This window comes from Lonchura striata, chromosome 35 (genome assembly GCF_050655825.1).
Source record: "Lonchura striata isolate lonStrDom1 chromosome 35, ASM5065582v1, whole genome shotgun sequence".
NCBI classification, from domain to species: domain Eukaryota; kingdom Metazoa; phylum Chordata; class Aves; order Passeriformes; family Estrildidae; genus Lonchura; species Lonchura striata.
The window spans coordinates 1,685,405-1,707,846 of NC_140737.1; the positions used below are offsets into that span (position 1 = coordinate 1,685,405).

The window sequence follows — 22,442 nt, forward strand, 5'->3', positions numbered from 1 at the left end:
CGCCGGAGCGTCGCTGGGAGGGGCTGAAGAGAGGCCGTAGACCAATTGGAGAGCAGAGAGCTGGATTGACGACGAGATTGACCAATAGAAGGATGGAAAGCGGGCGGCACCGACCAATGAGAGCCGCGGCTTTGTCCTATATGAGCGCGCGCGGGGCCGCGGCTGCCGCCATTTTCACCGCTGTCGCGCTCGCGCCTTTGCTCCGCTCTTAAAGGGGCCGCGCCGCCTCTTTAACGTTTTTTAATTCGGTTTTCCGAGCGCCTCCGCGCCGTCCGGGTGGGCCCGAACCGCCCCGCCAGACTCCGCCGCCATGAGGGAGATCGTCCACATCCAGGCGGGCCAATGCGGCAACCAGATCGGCGCCAAGGTGAGCGCGGCGGGCCCCGCCTCTCTCCGCTGCCGCGGCGGCGTGGCCCCTTTAAGAGCCCCCCCACCCCCGCGCGCCAAGACAAAGGGTGACCCAAAGCGGGGCTATTTTACCCCAGAATCGCCGCTTTCCTGCCGCAGAAGCGCCTGCGAGGGAGGGGGCGGTGATGGGTGGGGGGGATTTGGGGGGAAAATGCGGAGATTTTGTTGCTAAATGAGGATTTGCGGTGCCGAACGCGCGCCCCCCACACGCGGCCGCAAAATGGCGGCTCAGGGCGGCGGCCCCGGACCGCGGCCAGTTCTCCTCCAAAATCGCCTTTTCTGGGGTGCTTTAAGGAAAAAACATTCTTTTTTCCCGGTTTAAATGACTATTTCATAGGTTTGGCTGTGAATGCGGCTTTTTGCCCCAAATCCAGAGGGTCTAGCCGAGGATGGGCGGGGAAGGCGCCAAAATGGCGCCGAAGAGTTCTGAAATTAAAGGATTTAACCCCAGAATTAAAATTTCCACGATAATATTTTTCATAATTAAAACATAATTTGTTTGGTTTTTTTAAACTTCTTATTTTTCATGCCCCTTTTTCAGACTGAACTCGGTTGTTTTCACCCCATAATTGCGTATTTTTGTCCTTAAGATCCGCTACTTTCACGGCAAAACAGTCCAATTTTACCTCAAAAAAATGTGGATTTTGTGCCCCAAAATGAAGATTTTTGACCCCCAAACGGGGCGTGACGCCCTGAGGGGTCAGACCTGAGAATGGGAGGATTCAACCCATAAAAAAGCGGCTTAATACCTACAATAAATGTTTTTAGTCCCTAAATAACAGGCGTGCTCCCAGTTTTTTCTAAAATGAATTTTTTTGGTTTTTTTTTTAATCCGCAAAGTGAAGATTTTTAAGCTTCACGATTTTATAACAAGAAAAGTTCTTTATCTATTCTTTAAATGTGGATTCTGGATCTTCAAATTGAAATAGTCATTCTTAAAATTAATGTTTTTCTTCCCTTGAATCAGCCTTCTCTGAAATGCCGTTTTTACCCTTTAAAATGGATTATTTTATTGTCAGAAAGCAAACTAAACTGTTAATTTTTTTATTTATGTGATTTTTTTTCATTGATTAGAGTTTTTTTCCTGCTGCTGAAATGCATCTTTTTGGCACCAAAACATTTTTTTTTTTTCCCAGCCCCAAAATGGAGCTTCGGAGCTCCAGCTCAGCATCTTTGTTTTACAAAATAACATTTCGCTCCAAAATCAAAATTTCTATCCCCAAAGTAGGAAGTTTTGAAGAGAAAAAGGGCTGGGTTTATTTTCTAGAAGCTGATTTTGGGTTAAAATCGGCATTTTCTCCAGCTCATGGGGAGTTCCAGCCCCAAAATGGAGGTTTCCAGCCCCAAAATGGAGGGTCGGGGAAAGAATTGCAGCTTTGTGCTTCCGAATATGCTTTTTTTTTTTTTTTTAACCTCAAAATACTGCTCTTTCTCCAAATTTAATGGGTTTTATTTAATTTACTTTTTTTTAAGCACAAAATGGTGATTTTTGCACCAAAAAGCATTGTTTAGGCCTCGGAATTTGCAATTGTTCACATCTGCTTGTCATTTTTGCTGCTTCAAAAATCCCTTCTTTCCCCTGAATATATTCAGCCCCAAAATGGCTGCTTTTAGACTCATATTTAATTTTTTTTCTTTATAGAATGCCTCTTTTTACCCTTTTCAGCTTCAAACCCGTTTCTTTGTGTCTGCAGACTGCATTTCCTGCCCCCTGAGTGAACATTTCCATTTTCAGCCCCATGCCGAAATCTTTGTTCTCCAGAACGCCTCAAATTTGAGTTTTTAACCCCAAAATGCGATTTTTTTTTTTTTTTTTAGCACTGAGAAGGAGGTTTTGAACCAAAATTCTGATTTTGAGGTCCAAAAAAGATTTTTTATTCTACAGAAAATATTGTTATTTAAAAGGTCAAATTTGCTCTCCAAAATTACGGTTTAGCCCCAAATCTGCATTTTTCCACCCCAAAATTTGCAACTTTTACCTTTAAATATTCTATTCCCCCCATAATCTATATTCCTCTCACTAAACTCTCAATTTCAATCGCAAACCAACGGTTTTCCTCAAACTTTGTAGTTTTTAACCATGAGTTTCCCAAGGCTCCAAAATGCAGAAATTTTTTTACCCAAAAATACTGAATATTCTGAATTAGATCTTTTAAACTAATTTTTCTTTTTAATTTGCCCAAAATACCCATTTTTACCCCAAATTAAATTTTTTTGAGCCATTTTTTCCTACATTCCCCGAAACTGCTCTTTTTTAACCTATTTGTTTCATCACCCCCAAAATCACTTAATTTTTAGCCCATTTTCACTCTCAAACCTCCAAAATGTCCTTTCTCATCTCCTAAATCAGCCTTTTAAAGCCCATCTTTCTTTTATTTTTTAACTCACGTTGTTGATTTCTAATGCACTTTTCTCTCTCATCTCCAAAAATAATGTTTTTAAACCCTTTTTTCTTCTCTGGCCCTAAGGTGTGGGGTTTAAAATACATTTTTCCCTCATGCCAAAACTGCAATTTCTATTTCAAATCACCATTTTTTAGCTCTCTTTAAATTTTAAATCCAAAAATTACCAGTTTTAACCCAAATTAATATTTTAACTCAATTTTTCTCTCCACGTTCCAAAAATCCCCATTTTTGCCACATTACTTGTGTTTTACCCCAAAATTGCCCTTTTTTCACTTCATTTTTCCTCATGTTTTGTTCTCCCCCAGCCCATTTTAACCCCAAACCCCCACATTTGTAGAATCTCGCCTTCAAATGCAAAACTTGGAGCCCCCCAAGGTGAAGTTGGGTATCAAAGTCCTGATTTGGGTGCAAAAAGCTGGTTTTGGAGGCGTTGGTTTGAATTTGAGCGTTTGCCGCCATTTCCCGCGTTCCCGCCCTTTTTAGGGAGCGGGGCTGCCCTGGCCACGCCTCCAAACCACCAGAAAATCCTGAAAATCGCCTTTTTTCCCCCCAGAGAGGGCCCTGGAGTGGCTTTGGGTTGTAGCTGCACCCTTCTAGGACCTCACCACAGCCTAAATTTATTTTAAAATGTTATTTATTCCAAAATCCCCATTTTTCAAACCAAAACTGGTCCTGGATGAGGGGGGAGCTCTTCTGGATCCCACGCCTCACTTGGCCACGCCGCCAAATTCATTTAAATCCCTAAATCCTTCAGGTTTTCCCCAAAAACACTTCCTAGGGGAGGTGGGTGTGGCCAGGTTTACATCTTGATCTTCCTATGAGGTACCAAAATCCCCTTTTTTAATCCCCAAAACAAATCCCAGTTGCCACAAAGTGGGCGTGGCCTGCCTCCCCCACCCCTTTAACCCAGACCATGCCCCCAGTTTCCTTTAAAATCCCAGTTTTTTCTCATAAAATCTGGATTTTTTTATGCTTCTCAACTGCCTTTTCCTGTAATACAATCCTAGTTTCTTACACTAAAATTCCTGACTTTTTTTAGCCCCAAATCCTCATATTCTTCCATTAAATGAGGTCCCAGGTGTACCAAAGTGGGCAAGGCCCAGCTGCCCTCATCCCTCCTTGAGCTCCACCCCCTTTAACCCCAGTCACGCATCCAAGAACCATTTCCCACCCTGAAATCCCCATTTTTAGCCCCAAAATCCCCCTTTTTTTGCCCCAAAACCCTGTTTTTTTCCAAAATGACATCTGAGGTGGACGTGGCCCACCTGACTGCACCCCCCTTAAGCCCCACCCCTTTGGTTTCTTGTCATGCCACCTTAAAGTACCCAAATTTTTTCCCCAAAATTGAATCTGGGGTGGGCACAGCCCAGCTGACCCCACCCCTTCTTATGCCCCACCTCTTTAACCCCCAGACTCCCATTTCTCATCTCAAAATCCCCATTGTTGCCCTTTAAATAGTAATTTTTTCTCCTCCAAATCCTCTTTTTTCCCCCAAACCAGGTCCCAGTTGTCACAAAGTGGGTGTGGCCCAGCTGGTCCCACCCCTTTAACTCCTGCTCACACCCCCAACTCCCCTTTTCCCCTTAAAATCCCCGTTTTCCCTCCCAAAACCTCCGGGTTTTTTCCCTAAATCCCTGTTTTTTGCCTCAGACCCGCTCCTGGGCTGTCCCTGAGCTGTCCCTAAGCTGTCCCCTTGTCCCCACAGTTCTGGGAGGTGATCAGTGATGAGCACGGCATCGACCCCACGGGCACCTACCATGGGGACAGCGACCTGCAGCTGGACCGCATCAGCGTCTACTACAACGAGGCCACAGGTGGGGACAGCTGGGGACAGCTGGTGGCACTTGGGGACAGCTGCCACAGCCCCCCAGGGCTCCTCTGCCCTTCTCCCCCTCATTGTGTCACTCATTAGTGGTGGGTGGCACTTGGTGGCTTTTGTCATCTCCCCAGTGTCACTTGTCCTGTTGTCACGCCCCCAGTGTCACTTTACTTTGTCACCTCTTTGTGCAGTCACTTTGTCACTTACAGTGTCACCTCATCACTCCCACAGTGTTTTTTTTGGTCACCCACCCATGTCACCTCATCCTCCCCATTGTCACCTTGTCTCCAGTGTCACCCCCCACCACGATGTCGCTTTCCTGTCTGTTGTCACTTTGTCATCTCCATGTCACTGTGTCCCCATGGTTCCCCATCAGTGTCACCGTTGTCTGTCTTGCTGTCACTCTCCAGTGTCACCTTGTCCTTGTCCGTACCCTGTATCACCTCATCTCCCGTGTTCCTTAGTGCCACCCCCTCCTTTGTCATGCCAGTGGGGTCACCTTGTCCTGCCACCTCCCAGTGTCACCCCTCAGTGTCATTTGTCCACTGTCACCTTACAGTGTCATCCTGTCACCATCAATCCTAGGGATGCCCTGGTGTCACCTCGCAGTGTCACCCCCAATTCTCTGACACCCCTCAGTGTCGCTGCATCCTGTCCCTTCCCCATGTCACGCTGTTCTCTGTCACCCCCCCCCTTGTCCCCAATGTGCCTCCATTGTCACCCCCTGTGTCACTTGTCCCCTAGGCCCCCATCCTGTTCCTGATGTCCCCCCCAGTGCCACCTGTGCGTTGTCACTTTGTCCCCCCCGTGTCCCCATGTCCCATTCTGGGCTGCTCCAGGAGAGTTTTTGGGGTGGCTTTGGGGAATTCTGGGTGATTTTGACACTTCTGGGGTTATTGGGGAGTTTTGGGGTGCACTGGGACATTTGGGGTTGGTTTGGGATAAATTTGGGGATTTGGGGTATTTTGGGATGTTTTAGGTCATTCAAGCTGGTTTTGGGGTGAATTGAGACCTTTTGGGGTGAATCAGGGAGGTTTTGGGTGTTTAAGGTTATTTGGGGCATTCTGGTAGTGCTTTAGGGTTGAGATTTGGAGGGCTCTGGATTGGTTTTAGGTCATTTTGGGGTGTGCTCTGGGGCAATTTTGTGTATTTTTGAGAGATTTTGGATATTTTAGGGTTGGTGAGAAGTGGGTTTGAGGTGACTTGAAAAGATTTTGGGATGATTTTAAGCATTTTTGAGTAATTTGGGGTGTTCTGGGATTCATTTTGGGTGGGTTTGGAGTGAAATTTGGGGTGATCTTTTCTGGGTTTTGGGTGATTTGGGGTATAGTTTGGGTGGATTTGGGGTTGATTCCAGGTGATCTGGGGTAGTTTAATGAATGCCTCATCTGGGATGGTTTTGGGGTGATTGTGGGTGTTTGGGAGATTTTGGCGTCATTGCGGGTGGCTTGGGATATTTTTGGAGCTATTTTGGATTTTTCTGGGGCAATTTTTTGTATTTCTGGGTTAACTCTGAGCATTTTGGGGGCAGTTCTGGGTGGTTTTAGGGTCATTTTGATGGTTTTGAAGTAATTACGGGTATTTGTAGGAATTCTGGGACGTTTTGGGTTGTTTCTGGGTGGTTTTGGGGGCTAATTCCAGGGGTTTCTGGGGTAATTCCAGGTGGTTTGGGGGTGATTTGGAATGGTTTTGGGGTAATTCTGGGTGGGTTTGGGGTGATTCCAGGTGTTTATTAGGGTGATTTGGGTGCTTTTAGGGTGAATCTGTGTGGTTTTGGGGTGACTCTCCTGGTTTTGGGTTGAATTCTCCGGGTTTTGTTCACTCCTCAGGGGGCAAATCTATTCCCAGGGCCATGCTGGAGGTTTTGGGGTAAATTCTCTGGGTGGTTTTGGGGTGAATTCTCTGGGTTTTGGTGACATTCCTGCTGTCCCCAGGGGGTAAATTGGTGCCCAGGGCCATGCTGGAGGATTTTGGGTGAATTTCCCTGTTTTTGGTCCCTCCCAGGGGGTAAATACGTGCCCAGGGCCATCCTGGTGGACCTGGAGCCTGGCACCATGGACTCAGTGCGCTCCGGCCCCTTCGGGCAGATCTTCCGGCCTGACAACTTCGTCTTTGGTGAGTGACACCCCTGGGACATGCCTGGGGACACCTGGGATATACCTGGAGACATCTGGGACACTTGGGAGCTCCTGGGACACCTGGGTCTGCCTGAGGGGACACCTGGGGGCACACCTGGGGACACAACTGAGACACTCCTGGGCACACTTGGGGATACCTGGGACATCTGGGGGCACACCTGGGGACATTGGGGACATGCTTGGGGACATCTGGGACCTGGGACACCTGGAGGCTTCTTGGGACATTGAGGACATCTGGAAATACCTCCAGGCACACCTGGGGACATCTTGGGCATGCTCAGGGACGTCTGGGACACACCTGGGGCACTTCAGGCATGCTTGAGGACATGTGGGCTGCACCTGGAGACATCTGGGGGCTCCTGGGGACATTGGAACACACTTGGGGACAGTTAGGACGTATATGGGGGCTCCTGAGGAACATCTGGGGGTGGTCGAGACAGCTGGGGACTGTCAGCACATGGCAAGAATGGCTGCGGACATCTGGGGACATTCTGGGACATGCCTGGGAGTCCTGGGGACATAGGGGATACCTGTGGACACCTGAAGGCTCAAGGGCATGTGGGGACACCTGGGGGCTGCTGAGGGACATTAGGGACACCTCCGGGTATTTGGGGGACACCTGGGGACTCTCAGGGACATCAGGTTCATTTCAGGACACACTTGAGGACACTCAGCAATATTGGGGGTAGCTGGGGACATTTAGGATGTGTAGGAAACACCTGGGACATACCTGGGACAGTGGTGGTGGTCTCAATGGATGGCAGGACCTCAAAGGGGAGATCAAGGTCCCCAGGTGTCCCCAGGGTGCGGTTGGAGGTCCTAAGGGTGGCATGAAGGTCTCCAAGTGTCCCTGTAAAAGATACAGGTTAAAGGTCCCCACAGTGGGATGACGATCTGCAGGTGTCCCCCCAAGATGGGTTTGAAGGTTCTCAGGTGTCCCCAGAGTGGGGCTGAAGGTCCTAAAGAGAGAGCTGAGGATCCCGAAGTTGACCCCAGGGTAGAGTTGAGCAGTCCCCAAGGGTGGCATGAAGGTCCTCAAGTGTTCTTCCAAGCTGAATTTAAAGAGCCAGAGGCATCCCCAAGGTCAGGGTAAAAGTCCCCAAGATCTCTAAAGATGGGTTTGAGAGTCCCCAGCTGTCCCCAGGGTGGAGTTAAAGTCCCTGAGGATCTCCAAGGTCAGGTGGAAGGTCCCAAAGGTGGTGAAGAGTTGCCCTGGGTCATCAGAAATGGTTTGAGGGGTTCCCAAGGTTTGCAACATTATTATGAAGATCTCCGAAAGTGATCAAAGGTTTTTGAAGATTCCCAAAAAGGTTTTGAGGGTCTTCAAGGACCTCAGCATTGGTTTGAGGGTCTCCAGCTGTGGTTTGATGGTCCCCAAAGTCACCTCGATGACCCCAACCCAACCCATCCATGTCTCCCACAGGCCGAGGGTCACCACAGGAAGGGGCCAAGCTTGAGGGGTCAGGGGTCCTCAGAGGTGCCTCAAAGGTCCCCAAAGATGGTTTGAAGGTCCCCAAAGTGGCTTGAGCATTCTCAAGGTGGGAAGGAGGTGCTTATCATCACCAAAGGTGATTCAAGGGTTTTCAAGGTCATCAGGGTTGGATTGAGGATCCCCAAAGATGCTTTGAAGGTCCCTAAGGTCCCCAAAGATGTTCTGAGGGTCTCCAGAAAAGTTTTGAGGGTCCCCAAGATGGTCAAGTCTAGTTCAAAAGTTCTCAAAGATTATTTTGAGGCTTCCCAATGTGGTTTTAAGGTTCTTGAAAATCTTAAAGATGGTTTAAAGGTCTCCAAAGGTCGTGTAACGGTTCTCAAAAGAGGTTTGAAGACCCCAACCCAAACCTTCCACCCCTTTTCCAGGCCAAAGCGGTGCCGGCAACAACTGGGCCAAGGGTCACTACACGGAGGGTGCTGAGCTGGTGGACTCGGTGCTGGACGTGGTGCGCAAGGAGGCCGAGAGCTGCGACTGCCTGCAGGGCTTCCAGCTGACCCATTCCCTGGGCGGTGGCACCGGCTCGGGCATGGGCACGCTGCTGATCTCCAAGATCCGCGAGGAGTACCCCGACCGCATCATGAACACCTTCAGCGTGGTGCCGTCCCCCAAGGTGTCGGACACGGTGGTGGAGCCCTACAACGCCACGCTGTCTGTGCACCAGCTGGTGGAGAACACGGACGAGACCTACTGCATCGACAATGAGGCGCTCTACGACATCTGCTTCCGCACCCTCAAGCTGACCACGCCCACCTACGGCGACCTCAACCACCTGGTGTCGGCCACCATGAGCGGCGTCACCACCTGCCTGCGCTTCCCCGGCCAGCTCAACGCCGACCTGCGCAAGTTGGCCGTCAACATGGTGCCCTTCCCGCGGCTGCACTTCTTCATGCCCGGCTTCGCGCCGCTGACCTCGCGGGGCAGCCAGCAGTACCGCGCCCTCACCGTGCCCGAGCTCACCCAGCAGGTCTTCGACGCCAAGAACATGATGGCCGCCTGCGACCCGCGGCACGGCCGCTACCTGACGGTGGCCGCCGTCTTCCGCGGGCGCATGTCCATGAAGGAGGTGGACGAGCAGATGCTGAACGTGCAGAACAAGAACAGCTCCTACTTCGTGGAGTGGATCCCCAACAACGTGAAGACGGCCGTGTGCGACATCCCGCCACGCGGCCTCAAGATGGCCGTCACCTTCATCGGCAACAGCACGGCCATCCAGGAGCTCTTCAAGCGCATCTCGGAGCAGTTCACGGCCATGTTCCGGCGCAAGGCCTTCCTGCACTGGTACACGGGCGAGGGCATGGACGAGATGGAGTTCACCGAGGCCGAGAGCAACATGAACGACCTCGTGTCCGAGTACCAGCAGTACCAGGATGCCACGGCCGAGGAGGAGGAGGATTTCGGCGAGGAGGCCGAAGAGGAGGCCTGAGGGGTTTCTCCAGAGGTTGTGGTGCTCGGCAGTGTTGCTCCTCCCCTTCCCGGTGTGTTGTCCCAGAGAGGCGTCAACCGGTGGGCGGCGCCTTCAGTTTCCTCATCATTGTCCTTCATCGTCAGTGTTGGCCCTGGTCATCAGCGGCAGCGGAGTCCCCACCTGACCTTCAGCGTTGTCCTCACAGTCCCCAGGTTTCACCATCTTTGAAGAGTCTCCAACCTTCATCGTCATCAGTGAGTCCTTGGCCTTTTGTCACCCTTGAAGAGTGTCCAATCTTGATCATGGTCAGACCTTCCAACTTCTGTCATCTTCATTCCTGAGGAGTTCCCAATTTTCATCAGCATTGAAGAGTTCCTAACCTTCATCATCATCTTTGAAGAGTCCCGAGCCTTCAGCGTTGTCCTCACAGTCCCCAGCCTTCATCATGGTCATTCTCAAAGAATCCCCAGTCTTCATCATCATTGAAGAGCCTCCAGTCCTGATCATTGTCAGAGCTTCCAACTTCCATGATCGTTGAAGAATCCCCAAGGTTCATCATCGTCAAGGAGTCTCCAGCCTTCATCATCCTCGAATTCCCAGAGTTCATCATCATCCTCCTCACAGAGTCTCCAGGAGCTCCTGGCCTTCATCATGGTCCTTGCAGAGTCTTTCTTCATCACCCTCAGCCCTTGGTCTTCATCAGTTGGCCTTGACCTTCATCATCCTCATCATGGAACAGTTTCAGAGAGCCCTTGGCCTTCATCATGGTCCGTGAAAAACCCTCGACCTTCATCATGGAAGAGCCTCCAAGAGTTTTTGACCTTAACTCTCATCATGGAAGAGTTGCTGACCATCATCATCATCGACACCTCTGCCCCTCCCCCACTCCCACCGTGGCCTCCTGTCCCTTCTCCTGCCCCACTCTGGTTCCATTTTCCCCATGTTTTTTGTATTTTTTCCCAAATTCTCTTAATTTTTCCCAGTTTCTGTCAGTTTTTCCCAATTTTTTGTTTCTTTCCCCCTTTTTTTGTTATTTTCCATGTTTTTTGTCATTTTTTCTTTTTTTGATTAATCTTCCTCGTTTTTCCCCATTTCAGTTTTCATTTTCACCCATTTTTCTTCATTTTTGGCGAGTTTCCCCCATTTTTAGTCTTTTTTTCCATTTTTCCAATTTTTGCTCTTTTATTTCCCAGTTTTGGTCTCTCTCAGTCCAATTCCATTCCTTTCTCCGAGCTTTTGGGTCCTTTCTCCCAGTTTTTACTTGATTTTTCCCTATTTTTATTGAGTCATTTTATTACCCATTTTTCCTTCTTTTGGGTTCGTATCCCTCCATTTTAATGATTTTTTTCCCATTTTTTTGTTCATTTTTACCCATTTCTGTCCGTTTTTCCCGATTCCGTCGCCGTGCCAGTGTCCGGTTGCTCTCTCCCATTTTTTGGATGTTTTTGTTTTTTTCCCGTTTCTTTGGTTTTTCATATTGAAAAGTCGCCCCCGGGTCCGGAATAAACTCGGGATGGAAAAGCCACTGTGGGTGTCACCTGTGTCACTCTGGGGTCACCTGAGGGTCCCCAATGTCACCTGCAGTGTCCTGGGGGTTCCCTGTGTCCCTTCCTGAAGGTCCCCAGTGTCACCTGGGCGTCACCGGGGTCACCTGAGGCATTCCAGTGTCACCTGGAGGGTCCTAGTGTCACTTCAGGGTCACCTGCATGTCCCCATGTCCCTCCTGGAGGTCCCTGTGTCACCTGGAGTGTCTCATTGTCACCTTGGGGGTCACTGGGAGGGGTCTTGGTGTCACCTTAGGGTCACCTGGGAGGTCCAGGAGTCACTTTAGTGTCACCTGGGGGGGTCTCAGTGTCATTTCAGGGTCACCTGGGGGTCCCCATGTCTATCTTGGGAGTCCCAGTGTCACCTGGAGGGTCTCACTGTCACCTGGAGTCCACATGCCCCCCCTGAGGGTGTCCCCCCAATGTCACCTATGTCCCTCTTTAGGGTTCCTGTTGTCACCTGGGGTCACTCAGAGGGGTCCCTGATGTCACCTGGGGCATCTGTGTCCCCTTCACTGTCCCCCTGATGTCCCCAGGGTGTCCCCGTGTCCTTTTGGGGTCCCCAGTCCCCCCTCAGTGGCTCCAGCAGTGACAGCACAGGAATGTCACTGGCTGGGGACACACTTGGGACAAGGGTTTGGGGACACACTTGGGACATGGTGAAAGGGAAGATGGTGGCTCTTTGGGGACACAGTGGCACCTTGGGGGCACTGCAGGGGTGGTTGCATTTAAAGGACAAAGGGACACTGCTGTGGTGGCACCTTGTGGACACTTTATTGACATGGTGACACTGGGAGTAGTGACATTTTGGAGACACTGAAGGTGGTGACAGGACACACTTTATTGACATGGCACTGCCGTGGTGGCACTTTGGGGACACGTGGGACAGGAAGACACTGCAGTGATGGCACTCCGGGGACACTGAGGACATGGTGACATTTGGGGGTGCCACTTGTGGAACATTTTGGGACATGAGATTGGCATGGCACTTTAGGGACAAAGTGACACCAGAGGGTGGTGACACTTCAGGACACTTTGGGGACAGACACCACAGGGGCACTTAGGGGACATGATGACATTGGGGCTGGCACTTCGGGGACACTGGGAACATGCTGACATCACAGCAGTGGCACTTTGGGGACATGCAAGGCATGGTGGCACTTTGGGGACAAAGGGACTTTGGGGCCGGTGGCACCTTAGGGGCCTCAGGAGCCACTGGTGGCACTTAGGGGACGCAGTGGCATTGGGATATGGTGGCACTTGGGTGGCTCTTTGGGGATACAGCAGGGTCCCAGTGGCTCTAAGGGGTGGTGGCACTTTGGGACACTGGGGACACTTTGGTGTCACTGGGGGGTGGCACTCAGGGACACTCTGGGGGTATTTGGGGACACTTTGGGGACATTCGGGGATGTTTCAGTGGCTCCGGTGCCAGCCTCGGGCTCCGTTGGGGTCACCTGAGGGGACAAAGTGGGGACGGGGGGACCTGGGGGTGTCACTTCCCCCAGGGGACCCCAAATGTCCCCAGAATCCCCAAAGTTCAGCCCAAATCTCACCTGAGACCCCCAAAGCCATCCAGGGTCCCCCCAAATCCCCCCTGGGACCCCCAAAAATCCCCCAGACCCACCCTAAAATCCAGCTGGGACCCCCCAAATCCCCTCAGTGACCCTCCTCAGCCCGTCCAGGATCCCCTAAAATCCCCCCAGATTCACCCCAAAATCCCTCAGGGACCCCCAAACCTCACCTGGGACCTCCAAAATACCCCCTGGGCCCCCACAGATCCTCAAAATTCACCCTAAAATCCATTGGGGACCTCCCAAAATCTACTCAGAGACCCCAGTTTCCTCCTGGGACCCCAAAATCCCCCAAATTCACTGTAAAATACACCTGGGATGCTCCAAACTCCACCTGGAACCCAAAATTCCATCTGGGACCCCCCCCAAAATTATTCTGGGATTCTCCAGATTCACCTGGGATTCCCCAAACCCCATCCAGGACCACCCAAAAATCATCCACAATTCACCCGGGGTGCTCCAAACTCCACTTGGGACCCCCAAGTTCACCCCAAATCCCCTCTGGGACCCCCCCAAACTCCCCCCAGCTCACCTGGGAGCCCCTGGCCAGCGCCCCCACGGCCCCCGGCAGCCGCGTCACCAAGTCCAGGATTTCCGAGGGGATTTTGGCCACCCCGACGGCCCCGGAGCCGCCCACGAGCGTCACCCGGCGCGTCCCCAGCAGCGGCTGCGCCACCGCTTCGGCCACCTGTCCCCAGCCGGGATCCCAAATCAGCCCCAAATCAGGAATCCCAAATCAGCCCCAAATTTGGGATCCCCAAATCAGCCCTAAACCACCCCCACATCAGCCCCCAACCAGGATCCAAAATCAGGGATTTCCAAATCAGCCCCAAAATCAGCCCCAAGTCAAGGATCCCAAAATCAGCCCCAAAACAGGATCCCCAAAATGTCCCCAAGTGTCCCCAAAACATCTCCGTATCCCCAAATGTCCCCAGAATATCCACAAAGTGGCCCCAGTGTCTCCAAGTGTCTCCAAAACACCCCCAAATGTCCCCAGGTGTCCCCAAAACATCCTTAAAGTGTCCCAAGTATCCCCAAAACATTCCGTCCCGAAAACATCTTCAAAGTGTCTGCAGTGTCCCCAAAACACCCCAGAACACCCCCACAGTGTCCCCAGGTGTCCCCAGGCCATCCTGAAAATGTCCCCAGATGTCCCCAAAACATCTCCGAAGTGTCCCCAAAGCATTCCCAAAATGTCCCCAAGTGTCCCCAAAACATGCCCAGGTATCCCCAAAACGTCCCCAAGCGTCTCCAGTGTCCCCAGAGTCCCCAGGTGTCCCCGCTGTCCCCACCTGGGGCAGTCTCTGCAGCACCAGATCCACCACGGCCGCGTCCTGGAACTGCCCGAAGGCCTCGGCCTTGGCTGCAGCTGCCGCGGCCTCGGCGCGGGCACGAGAGGCCACGGCCGCGGCACGGGCAGCGCCCGTCACCTGCGGAACGCGACACGGGATGGGGACGGGATGGGGACGTCGGAAACGGGACTGGGGACATTGATGGTGATCAGGGACACAAAACAGGATTGGGAACCCAGGAATGGGCACGAGAGGCCATGGCCATGGCACGGGCAATGCCCGTCACCAGCAGAGACACAAAACGGGATGGGGGACTTCGGAAATGGGATTGGGGACTTCGGAAATGGGATTGGGGACATCAAAAAAAGAGTGGGGACACTGACAGAGGACTGGGGACACAAAATGGGGACAGAACCCCCAAAAATGGGATCAGGAACCCGACACGAGATTGGGAACCCAGGTGCAGGCATGGGAGGCCACAGCATGGGCAGCACCCGTCACCTGCAGGGACACCAACATGGGATCAGGGACATTGGAAATGGGACTGGGGACATTGACATGGGATCAGGGACCCGAACTGGGGACAGAACCCCCAAAAACGGGATCAGGAACCCAAAAACAGGGACAGAGCCCAAGGAATGGGATCATGAACCCCAAAACAGGATCGGGACCCAAAACAGGATCAGGGACCCAGCACAGGATTGGGAACACGAAATGGGATCAAGAACCCAAAACAGGACTGGGGACATCGGGAATGGGATCAGGGACCCAGGAACAGAATCAGAGACACCAACACAGGATCAGGAACCCAAAACGGCATTGGGGACCCAAAACGGGATCGAGAACCCAGGAACAGGATTGGGGACATTGGAAATGGGGTTGGGGACACCAACACGGGATTAGGGACAGTGCAAACAGCGTCAGGGACTCAAAATGGCATCAGGGACACGAAATGGGATTGGGGACCCCAAAACAGGATAGGACCCCTGGAAAGGGGTGGCAGGATCCCTGAAGAAGGGATCGAGAACCCCAAAAATGGGATTGGGAACCCCAAAACGGGATCCGGACCCCCTGAAATTCTGGAAGAGCCAAAAATCCCCCAGAGAACAAAAAAATTCCCAGATTTGGGGCCACAAAATGCAACTGGGACCCCCAAAATCCCCTGAGGAGCCCCAGACCTCACCTGGGATCCCCAAAGCCCTCCGGGCCCCCAGACTCACCTTGAGGCTCTCAGCCTCCGCCTCCGCCTGCAGCAGCACCTGCGTCCTGTAGGGGGCGCCAAGTCAGGGGGTGGGGCTGCTCTTAAAGGGGCAATGGTGAAATATGACTGGGCCCACCAGAGTAGGGGTGTGGCTTATTCAAAAGGGGCGTGGCTTATGTTAAAGAGGCAATTGTGGGTCTTAAAAGGGCAATGGAAGCATGCAGGTGGGGCAATGTGTCTCTTAAAGGGGTCATGGCTAGAAAATGGGCTGGTGGGGCCCACCAAGGTATGATGGTGGCTGACTGGGAGGAGGTGTGGCTTCCCTTAAAAGGGCCACAGCTTTACCAAAGGTGGTGGGACCCACCATGGTGAGAGTGTGTCTCTCCTCAAGGGGTGGGGATTGTCTTTAAAGGGGCGATGGCTTCACACAAACTCCTGTGACCCACCACAGTGAGGGTGTGGCTTCCCCTTAAAGCAACATCACCTCTCTTAAAAGGGCAGCGGCTCACCCCAGACTGGTGGAACCAACCAAAACACCACCACTGCCACTGGAAGTGGGTGTGGCTCCTTCTTAAAGGGGCAATGGCTTCACCTTTAGGGAGGGACCCACCAGGAATAGGACTCACTGTAACAAGTAGGGTTTCTCTTAAATGGCTTCAACTTTACTGGGGGGGGGTCCACCAGGTGTGTGACCCCCTTTAATGGGCAGGGCTTCTCTTAAAGGAGCAATGACTCCACTCAAACTGGTGGGACCCACCACAGTGAGGGTGTTATTTCTTAAAAGTCTACACTTCTCTTAAAAGGGCAAGGCATGGGACCCCCCAAAACACCACTACACCTGAGCAGAGGAGGGTGTGGTTCGTCCCTGGAGGGGCATGGCTGCCCTTAAAGGGGCGGTGACTCACCGCTGTGCCTCGGCCAGCCGCTCCAGCCGGTAGCGTTCGGCCTCGGCCGGTTTGCGCACGGTGGCCTCGAGCTCCTGGCGGCGCCGCCCGACCTCCTGCTCCTGCAGCTGCACCCGCTGCGCCCGCTCCACCAGCGCCACCTCCCCGCGCTGCGCCGCGATGGCCTGCTGGGAACGGGCTGCCTGCGGGGGACACGGGGACAGGGGACAAGGGGACAGGTCACCAATCGATCCAGGGAGGGACACAGGGACAGGGCACAAAAACCCTTCAGGGGAGGGACACAGAGACAGGTAACAACATGCAGAGGCCCAGGTGCTTCTAGAGGGAGATCAGGTGATCTGGAGGGGTCTCTTGGGTCACCTGGGATTTGGGAATCTGGGAAGGAAACCCCAGGATTTGGAGATTCCCAGTGTTCTGGAGGGGTCCCAGGTGCTCCGGGTGAGTTCCCAAGTTCCATTCCAGCCTCGCCAGGTCTGTTTGTTACGTGTCCCGGGTGCATTATCGGTCCCAGATATGTGTGTTACCTGTCCCAGGTGTGTTTGTTGCCTGTCCCAGGTGTGTCACCTGTCCAGGTGTGACCTCACCTGCAGCTGGAACGCCAGCTCAGCCGTGGCCCTGCGGGCGCTGACGGCTCCGTCGCACTCAGCCTGGGCCACCTGGAAGTCGCGCTGGGCTCGCGCCGTGGCCTCCTCGCTCAGCAGCTGTGCCGACACCTGCTCCTGCCGCGCCCGCGCCTCCTGCAGGGACAGCGGCACTGGGACCAACTGGGAGGGACTGGGAGGGACTGGGATGGACTGGGGAATGGGGTACTGGGAGCACTGGGGGTGTTGGGGCAGTTTGGGGGATGGGGGTACTGGGAGAGACTGGGAGGAACTGGAAAGGGACTGGAAGGGCACTGGAAGTACTGTGAGGGACTGGGGTACTGAGGGCATTTGGAGGGGCTGGACAAGGACTGGGACATGCTGGAGTGGGATTAGTGGGGAACTGGGAGAGTACTGGGAGCACTGGGAGCACGGAGGGTACTGGGGCACTTTGGAGAATGGGGTACTGGGGGCACTGGGAGGGGCTGTGAGGACACTGGGGAATGGGGTACTGTGGCTATCGGGGGTACTGGGAGTACTGGGATGAACTGGGGCCACAGGGAGAGCACTGGAAAGTACTGGGAGTACTGGGAATATTGGGGGTGTGACCCAGCTTCTCCTAGGTGTCCCCAGGTGTTCCCAATATCCCCAGTGTTCCCAGGTGTGTCCCTAGATGTCCCCAGTGTCACTCACGCGGATCCCGGCATCGCGTTTGGCCTCGGCCTCTCCCACGCGGGCGTCGCGCTGCACCTGCGCCGTGCGGCCCTTCCCAAGGGAGCGCAGGTAATCCTGCACGGGGACACCCCTGTCACAACTGTGGCACCTCCCTGTCACCTGTGTCACCCCTCTGTCACACCCACACCACCTCCCTGTCACACCTGTTTCACTCTGTCACCCCCGCACCTGCACCATGTGGCCCTTCCTGAGGGAGGGAGCACAGATAATCCTGCACAGGGACACCTGTGTCACCTCCTTGTCACACCTGTGTCACACCTCTGTCACACCTGTGTCACCCCATCCCCCCCAGACAAATCGCAGGAGTGTCTTAGGTGCCCCAAGTTGTGCCCAGGTGTGTCCCAATGTTGCCATCTTGTCCCTGGGCGTCTCCAAGTGTGTCCCAGGTGCGTCCTGAGTGTGTCTCGGTTGTGCCCCAGCTGTGCCCAGCCGTGCTCAGCTATCTCCAGCTGCCCCCCAGGTGTGCCCAGCTCTCCCCTGCTGTCCCCAGCTGCATCTAAGGTGTATCCTGGCTGTCCCCAGCTGTGCCCAGGTGCCCCAGCAATAGCTCAGGTGTCCCCAGCCATGCCCGGGTGTCCCCAGCTGTCCCCAAGCATGCCAGGTGTCACCTGCTCGTCGTGCACATCCTTGAGGGTGTAGCTGACCACGGAGATGCCCATGTTCACCAGGTCGGAGGAGGCCACGCGGAAAACCTGATCCGAGAACTTCTGCCGGTCCTTGTAGATCTCCTGGGCGGGGCCGGGGCGGGGCTTAGTGGGGCGGGGCTCAGATGGGGGCAGGGCCTGGCTGGGCAGGGCCCAAGAGTGGGGTTTAAGCTGGGCAGGGCTCGAGGGAGAGCAGCTCAGTAAGGTGGGACTCAAGTTGGGCGAGGATTAGCAGGGTGCAGCCCAGAGAGGGGGGTTTAGCAGGGTGGGGCTCAGCGGGGCAGGGCTAAGCAGTTTGGGGCTCAAACTGGGTGGGGTTTAGTGGGGTGGGGCTCAAAGGGGCAGGGACAAAATAAGGTGGGCTTAGCAGAGAAAGGGCACGGGGCTGGTGGGCGTGGCTTATCCAGAGGTGCCAGGTGGGCGGGGCTTTGTCCTGGGGGTGTGGCTTGAGCCAAGTGGGCGTGGCTTTGGACAATGGGTGGAGCCAGGTTACTGTGGGTTTGTTTGGGGGTGTGGCTTGTACAAAGGTGTGGGATAGGTGGGCGTGGTTTGACCCAGTGGGCATGGCTAGCTACAAAATGGGCATGGCTTGAACCAAGGGGTGGAGCCAGGTGGGCATGGTTTGGGATTGGGGATGTGGCTTGAGTGTTTGGGGCCTGGAATGAGCCAAAGGAGCGTGGCTTGACCCCAGGTTGGAGTGAGGGGAATGGCTCAGTTTAGCGGGTGTGGCTTGACCCAAAATGGGCATAGCTGGAGCAAGGAGGTGGTGTGAGTTGGGTGTGGCTTGTGTAAGGGGTGGAGCCGTGGGTGTGGTTTGTACTGGGTGGAGCCAGGTGGGCATGGCCCAAACTGAGGGGAGGGTCAGGATTAAGGCAGGGGCGTGGGTTGGCCTGGGGAGTGGGGCTTGAGTCATGGGGTGGGGGCTGGTGGGTGTGGCTGTGAGATGGAGTGGGGTTTATACTGGGACAGGGCCAAGATGGCAGGTGGGACATGGCAGGGATGGGGCAGGTGTGGGTGTGGCTTTAAAGGGGGTGGGGCCAGGGAAGGAGAATTGTGAGCAGGTGAGTGGAGCTTTAACAAGAGTGACATCTTTGGGGTGTGGCTTCACCAGTGGGTGTGGCCTCCTCCAGGGGTGGGGCCTTTCAAGGGGTGGAGCTTATGGGCCAAATGGGGGAGAGGTTTCTTAAAAGGCCACATCCCACCCCAAAGGGAATGGGTGACCTGTCCCTGAGGGGGTGTGTCCATCCAGGTGGGCACAGCCACCTCAGGGGCGTGGCTCCTGAGATCTGGGCCTTCTTAAAAGGGACACATCTCATCCCAAGTGGGGAGTGTTTGGTTGGGTCCCAAGTGGGTGTGGCTGTTCTGGAAGGGGCGTGGCTTCTCCAAAATGGGCGTGGCTCCCCCCAGCCCCACCTCCACAGTCATGTGGGCCATGATGGCACGCTGGTGGCCCTCCAGCGTCTCCAGGGCGATCTGGCCAATCTCGCTCTCCGACTTTCCCAGGAACATCTGACAAGCAGCTGCGAGCATCTCCTTGTTCTGCCCCTGGATCTTCACCTGAGGGGGGGCTGGGATCACCTGGGGATCCCCCAGCCGCCCCTGGTACCCCCCAAAATTGGCACGGCCCTTTTAAGGTGTAGGTATAGCATTGCCCTTTTAAGAGGCTGGTTGCTTGACAGGGTGGGGACCACCAGGGCTGGGCCATTTTAAGGGGTCTCATCCTCTTGGAGGGGGCTTGGGGGTCCCCACCAACCCCAGCCCATTTTTGGGGGTGTCTTACCCTTCTTAAAGGAGTCCCCACCAACACAAGTCCCTTTATAAGGGAGGTCAAGACCCCCCCACATAGGTTTTTGGGGTCCCCACCACCCCAAGCCTGATCAAGGATTGGACCTTGACCCCTTTAAGAAGGATTTAGGGAGGTTGTCCCATCACAAACTCTTTTAGTTTTTTAAGGTTTTTTAAAGTGTTTTAAAGGGTGTTTAAAAAGTTTGTAAGGTTTTTAATAGGTTTTTTAAGGGTTTTTTAAGAGTTTTTCCCTTCTCAAAGATTTTTTGGGTTCCACCACTCCAATCTCCTTTTTAAGGAGAATTCCCCCTCCCATCCCAGGGTTTGGGGATCTCCCAAACTTCGAGCTCCTTTCAAGGGATTCCCCACCCCCAAATGCCCTTTTTAGGAGTGTTTTTACCCCTTTAAATGTTTTTGGTGGGCCCCACCACTCCAAACCCCCTTTAAAGGGCTCCTCCCCTTCCCCCCTTTGTTTTGCACCACGATTGCCGCTTTAAGAACACTCTTAGGTGGGCCCCACCACAACCTCCATTAAAAGGGCAACACCGCCCAGGTTGGTTGGGGCAGGGGAGCGCAGGGGGGGATTTGGGGGTTCCCGGGGAAATTTGGGGGTGCCAGGGCGAATTTGGGGGGTCCTGGAGCATTTCTGGAAGGCTCCAAGGAGATTTCAGGGGCTCAGAGTGTGAGTTTTAGGGTCCCGAGGGGGTTTTCGGGGTACCTGTGTGGGATATTTGGGGTTCAGGGGGAGGATTATGGGAGTTCCTAGGGAATTTTGGGGGACCTGAGAGGAATTCTTGGGGTTCCCAAAGTGACTCTGGGGTTCTGAGTGGATTTTTGGGGGCTCTGAATGAGGTGTTCAGAGTCCCAGTGGCTGTTGGGGACCAGGGAAGACTGGGGCTTTTGAGGGACATTCTGGAGATCCCGGTGGGGATTTTGGGGCATCCTGAATGTATTTTTGGGGGATTTTTGTGGGTCCAGAAGGGGATTTTTGGAGTTTTGATGGGCGATTTTTTAGGTTTTTTTGGGTGTCCAGGAAGGGATTTTTGGGGATTCCAAAGGGGGGACTTTAGGAAGCCAAGGTGGGGATTTTTAGGGTATTTTTGGTAGTCCAGGAGGGGATTTTTGGAGGATTTTTAGGGGATTTTTGGCGGTTCCGATAGGGGATTTTTGGGATAATTTCTGGGATGTTTTTGGGGTATTTTTGGGGGTACTTTGAGGTGGCTTTTGGAGCATTCAGGGGTTACCTGGGCGATGCCGGTGACAGAGATTGGCACCCCGTGGCGGGTGTAAACCTTCTCACTGCGCACGGGCAGCGTCAGCGTGTTCAGGGAGATCCTGGGGGGGCCGGGGGGGTCACCCCAAATCTCGGGGGATCCCCCCTGAACCCCAGAAAACCCTCCCAGCCCCTGCTCACCGCTGGATCTGCTGCAGGCAGGGGATCACCAACACCCGGCCCCCGGCCACCATCACCGGGGGGCTGCGGCAGAAACCTGGGGGGCACCGAGAGCTGAAGGGGACCCCAAAACTCCAGGGGGACCCCAAAACCCCGGGGAGGACACGGGGACACCCCGAAGAATCACGGGGAGGGGTCTGGGGGAGACCTCCAGGAATTTTTGGGAGGGGAATTTGGGAGGAAAATTTGGGGGAGGGGCCCCAGGAGGCCTGGGGTGGGGGAATGGATTGGGGGAGACCCTCAGGGAGGGGTTTGGGGGGTCCCTGGAGGGGTTGGAGGGGTTGGGAGGGGTCCAAGGAGTCCCCGCGTGGGTTTGGGGGTCCCGGGGGAGTTCCCAGGAATTTTGGGGGAGGGATGCCAGGGGTTCCCTGGAGGGCTTCGAGGGGATTTTGGGGTTTTCCGGGAGTTTTTGGGGTTTCTGGGAGTTCCTGGGAAATTCTGGGGGATTTGGGGGTTCCCAGGAGATTTTGAGGGGGAGGATGCAGGGGGTCCCCAGGAGTGTTTGGGGGGAAATTCGGGGGGTTCCTGGGAGTTTTGGGGGGGTTCCCTGGAGGTTTAGGGAGGATTCTGGGCGTTCCCGGGAGTTTTGGGGGGCCCCAGGAGCCCCCGGGCCCCCCGAACTCACCCGACACCACCATGGCCTCGTTGGGGCCGCAGGTGAAGAACATCGCGGCGGGGGAGAGCCGGGGAGCGATGGGACCGATGGGGATCAATCGCTGCCGACCGGGATCGATGGGAGCGATGGGATCGATCGGGATCGATCGGGATCGATCACGACCTACGTCCACCGCCCCTGTCCCGGCAGCCCCCGCGCCCGCTACTTCCGCGTTAGCGCGGTGACGTCACCGAACGCGCGGTTTCCCATTGGCTGCCGTGCCAACGGCGGGAAGGAGAGATCTGTTCTGCCTGGCAACTTGTGACGTCACTGATTCCTCGGCGCTCCATTGGCTGCGCCCTGCTCAGATTGCCGTATTACCCATGGAAATGAAAATTTCAGTTCGGGATGAACCTGAGGTGAGGGCAGTGACGGGGTCCGGGGAGCTCCAGACCATGGCCGGCTCCTG

The 22,442-nt window shown here is 54.2% G+C and overlaps 2 protein-coding genes across 3 annotated transcripts; one reads left to right on the forward strand and one right to left on the reverse strand.

Moving 5' to 3' along the window:
- Positions 1 to 167: 167 nt before the first annotated feature.
- LOC110483781 (tubulin beta chain) lies at positions 168 to 11,192 on the forward strand. The gene is made up of 4 exons (XM_021553923.4): positions 168 to 367; positions 4,519 to 4,627; positions 6,637 to 6,747; positions 8,628 to 11,192. Exons 1-4 carry the CDS (start codon positions 311 to 313, stop codon positions 9,683 to 9,685), a joined length of 1,335 nt encoding a protein of 444 aa, XP_021409598.1. The 5' UTR covers positions 168 to 310; the 3' UTR covers positions 9,686 to 11,192.
- An 842-nt stretch (positions 11,193 to 12,034) lies between these two features.
- FLOT1 (flotillin 1) lies at positions 12,035 to 22,192 on the reverse strand. 2 transcript variants are annotated; one of them, XM_021553924.4, is made up of 12 exons: positions 22,004 to 22,192; positions 21,340 to 21,415; positions 21,170 to 21,260; positions 19,554 to 19,697; positions 18,105 to 18,224; positions 17,455 to 17,550; positions 16,765 to 16,917; positions 16,181 to 16,362; positions 15,295 to 15,340; positions 14,075 to 14,212; positions 13,315 to 13,470; positions 12,035 to 12,665 (listed from the first exon to the last, which is right to left on the reverse strand). In XM_021553924.4, the coding sequence occupies exons 1-12, from the start codon at positions 22,044 to 22,046 to the stop codon at positions 12,555 to 12,557; spliced, it is 1,356 nt and encodes a 451-aa protein (XP_021409599.2). In that variant the 5' UTR covers positions 22,047 to 22,192; the 3' UTR covers positions 12,035 to 12,554. The 2 variants fall into 2 exon arrangements, with proteins under 2 accessions (XP_021409599.2, XP_085421399.1); XM_085565273.1 differs by lacking the exon at positions 21,340 to 21,415.
- Positions 22,193 to 22,442: the final 250 nt, after the last annotated feature.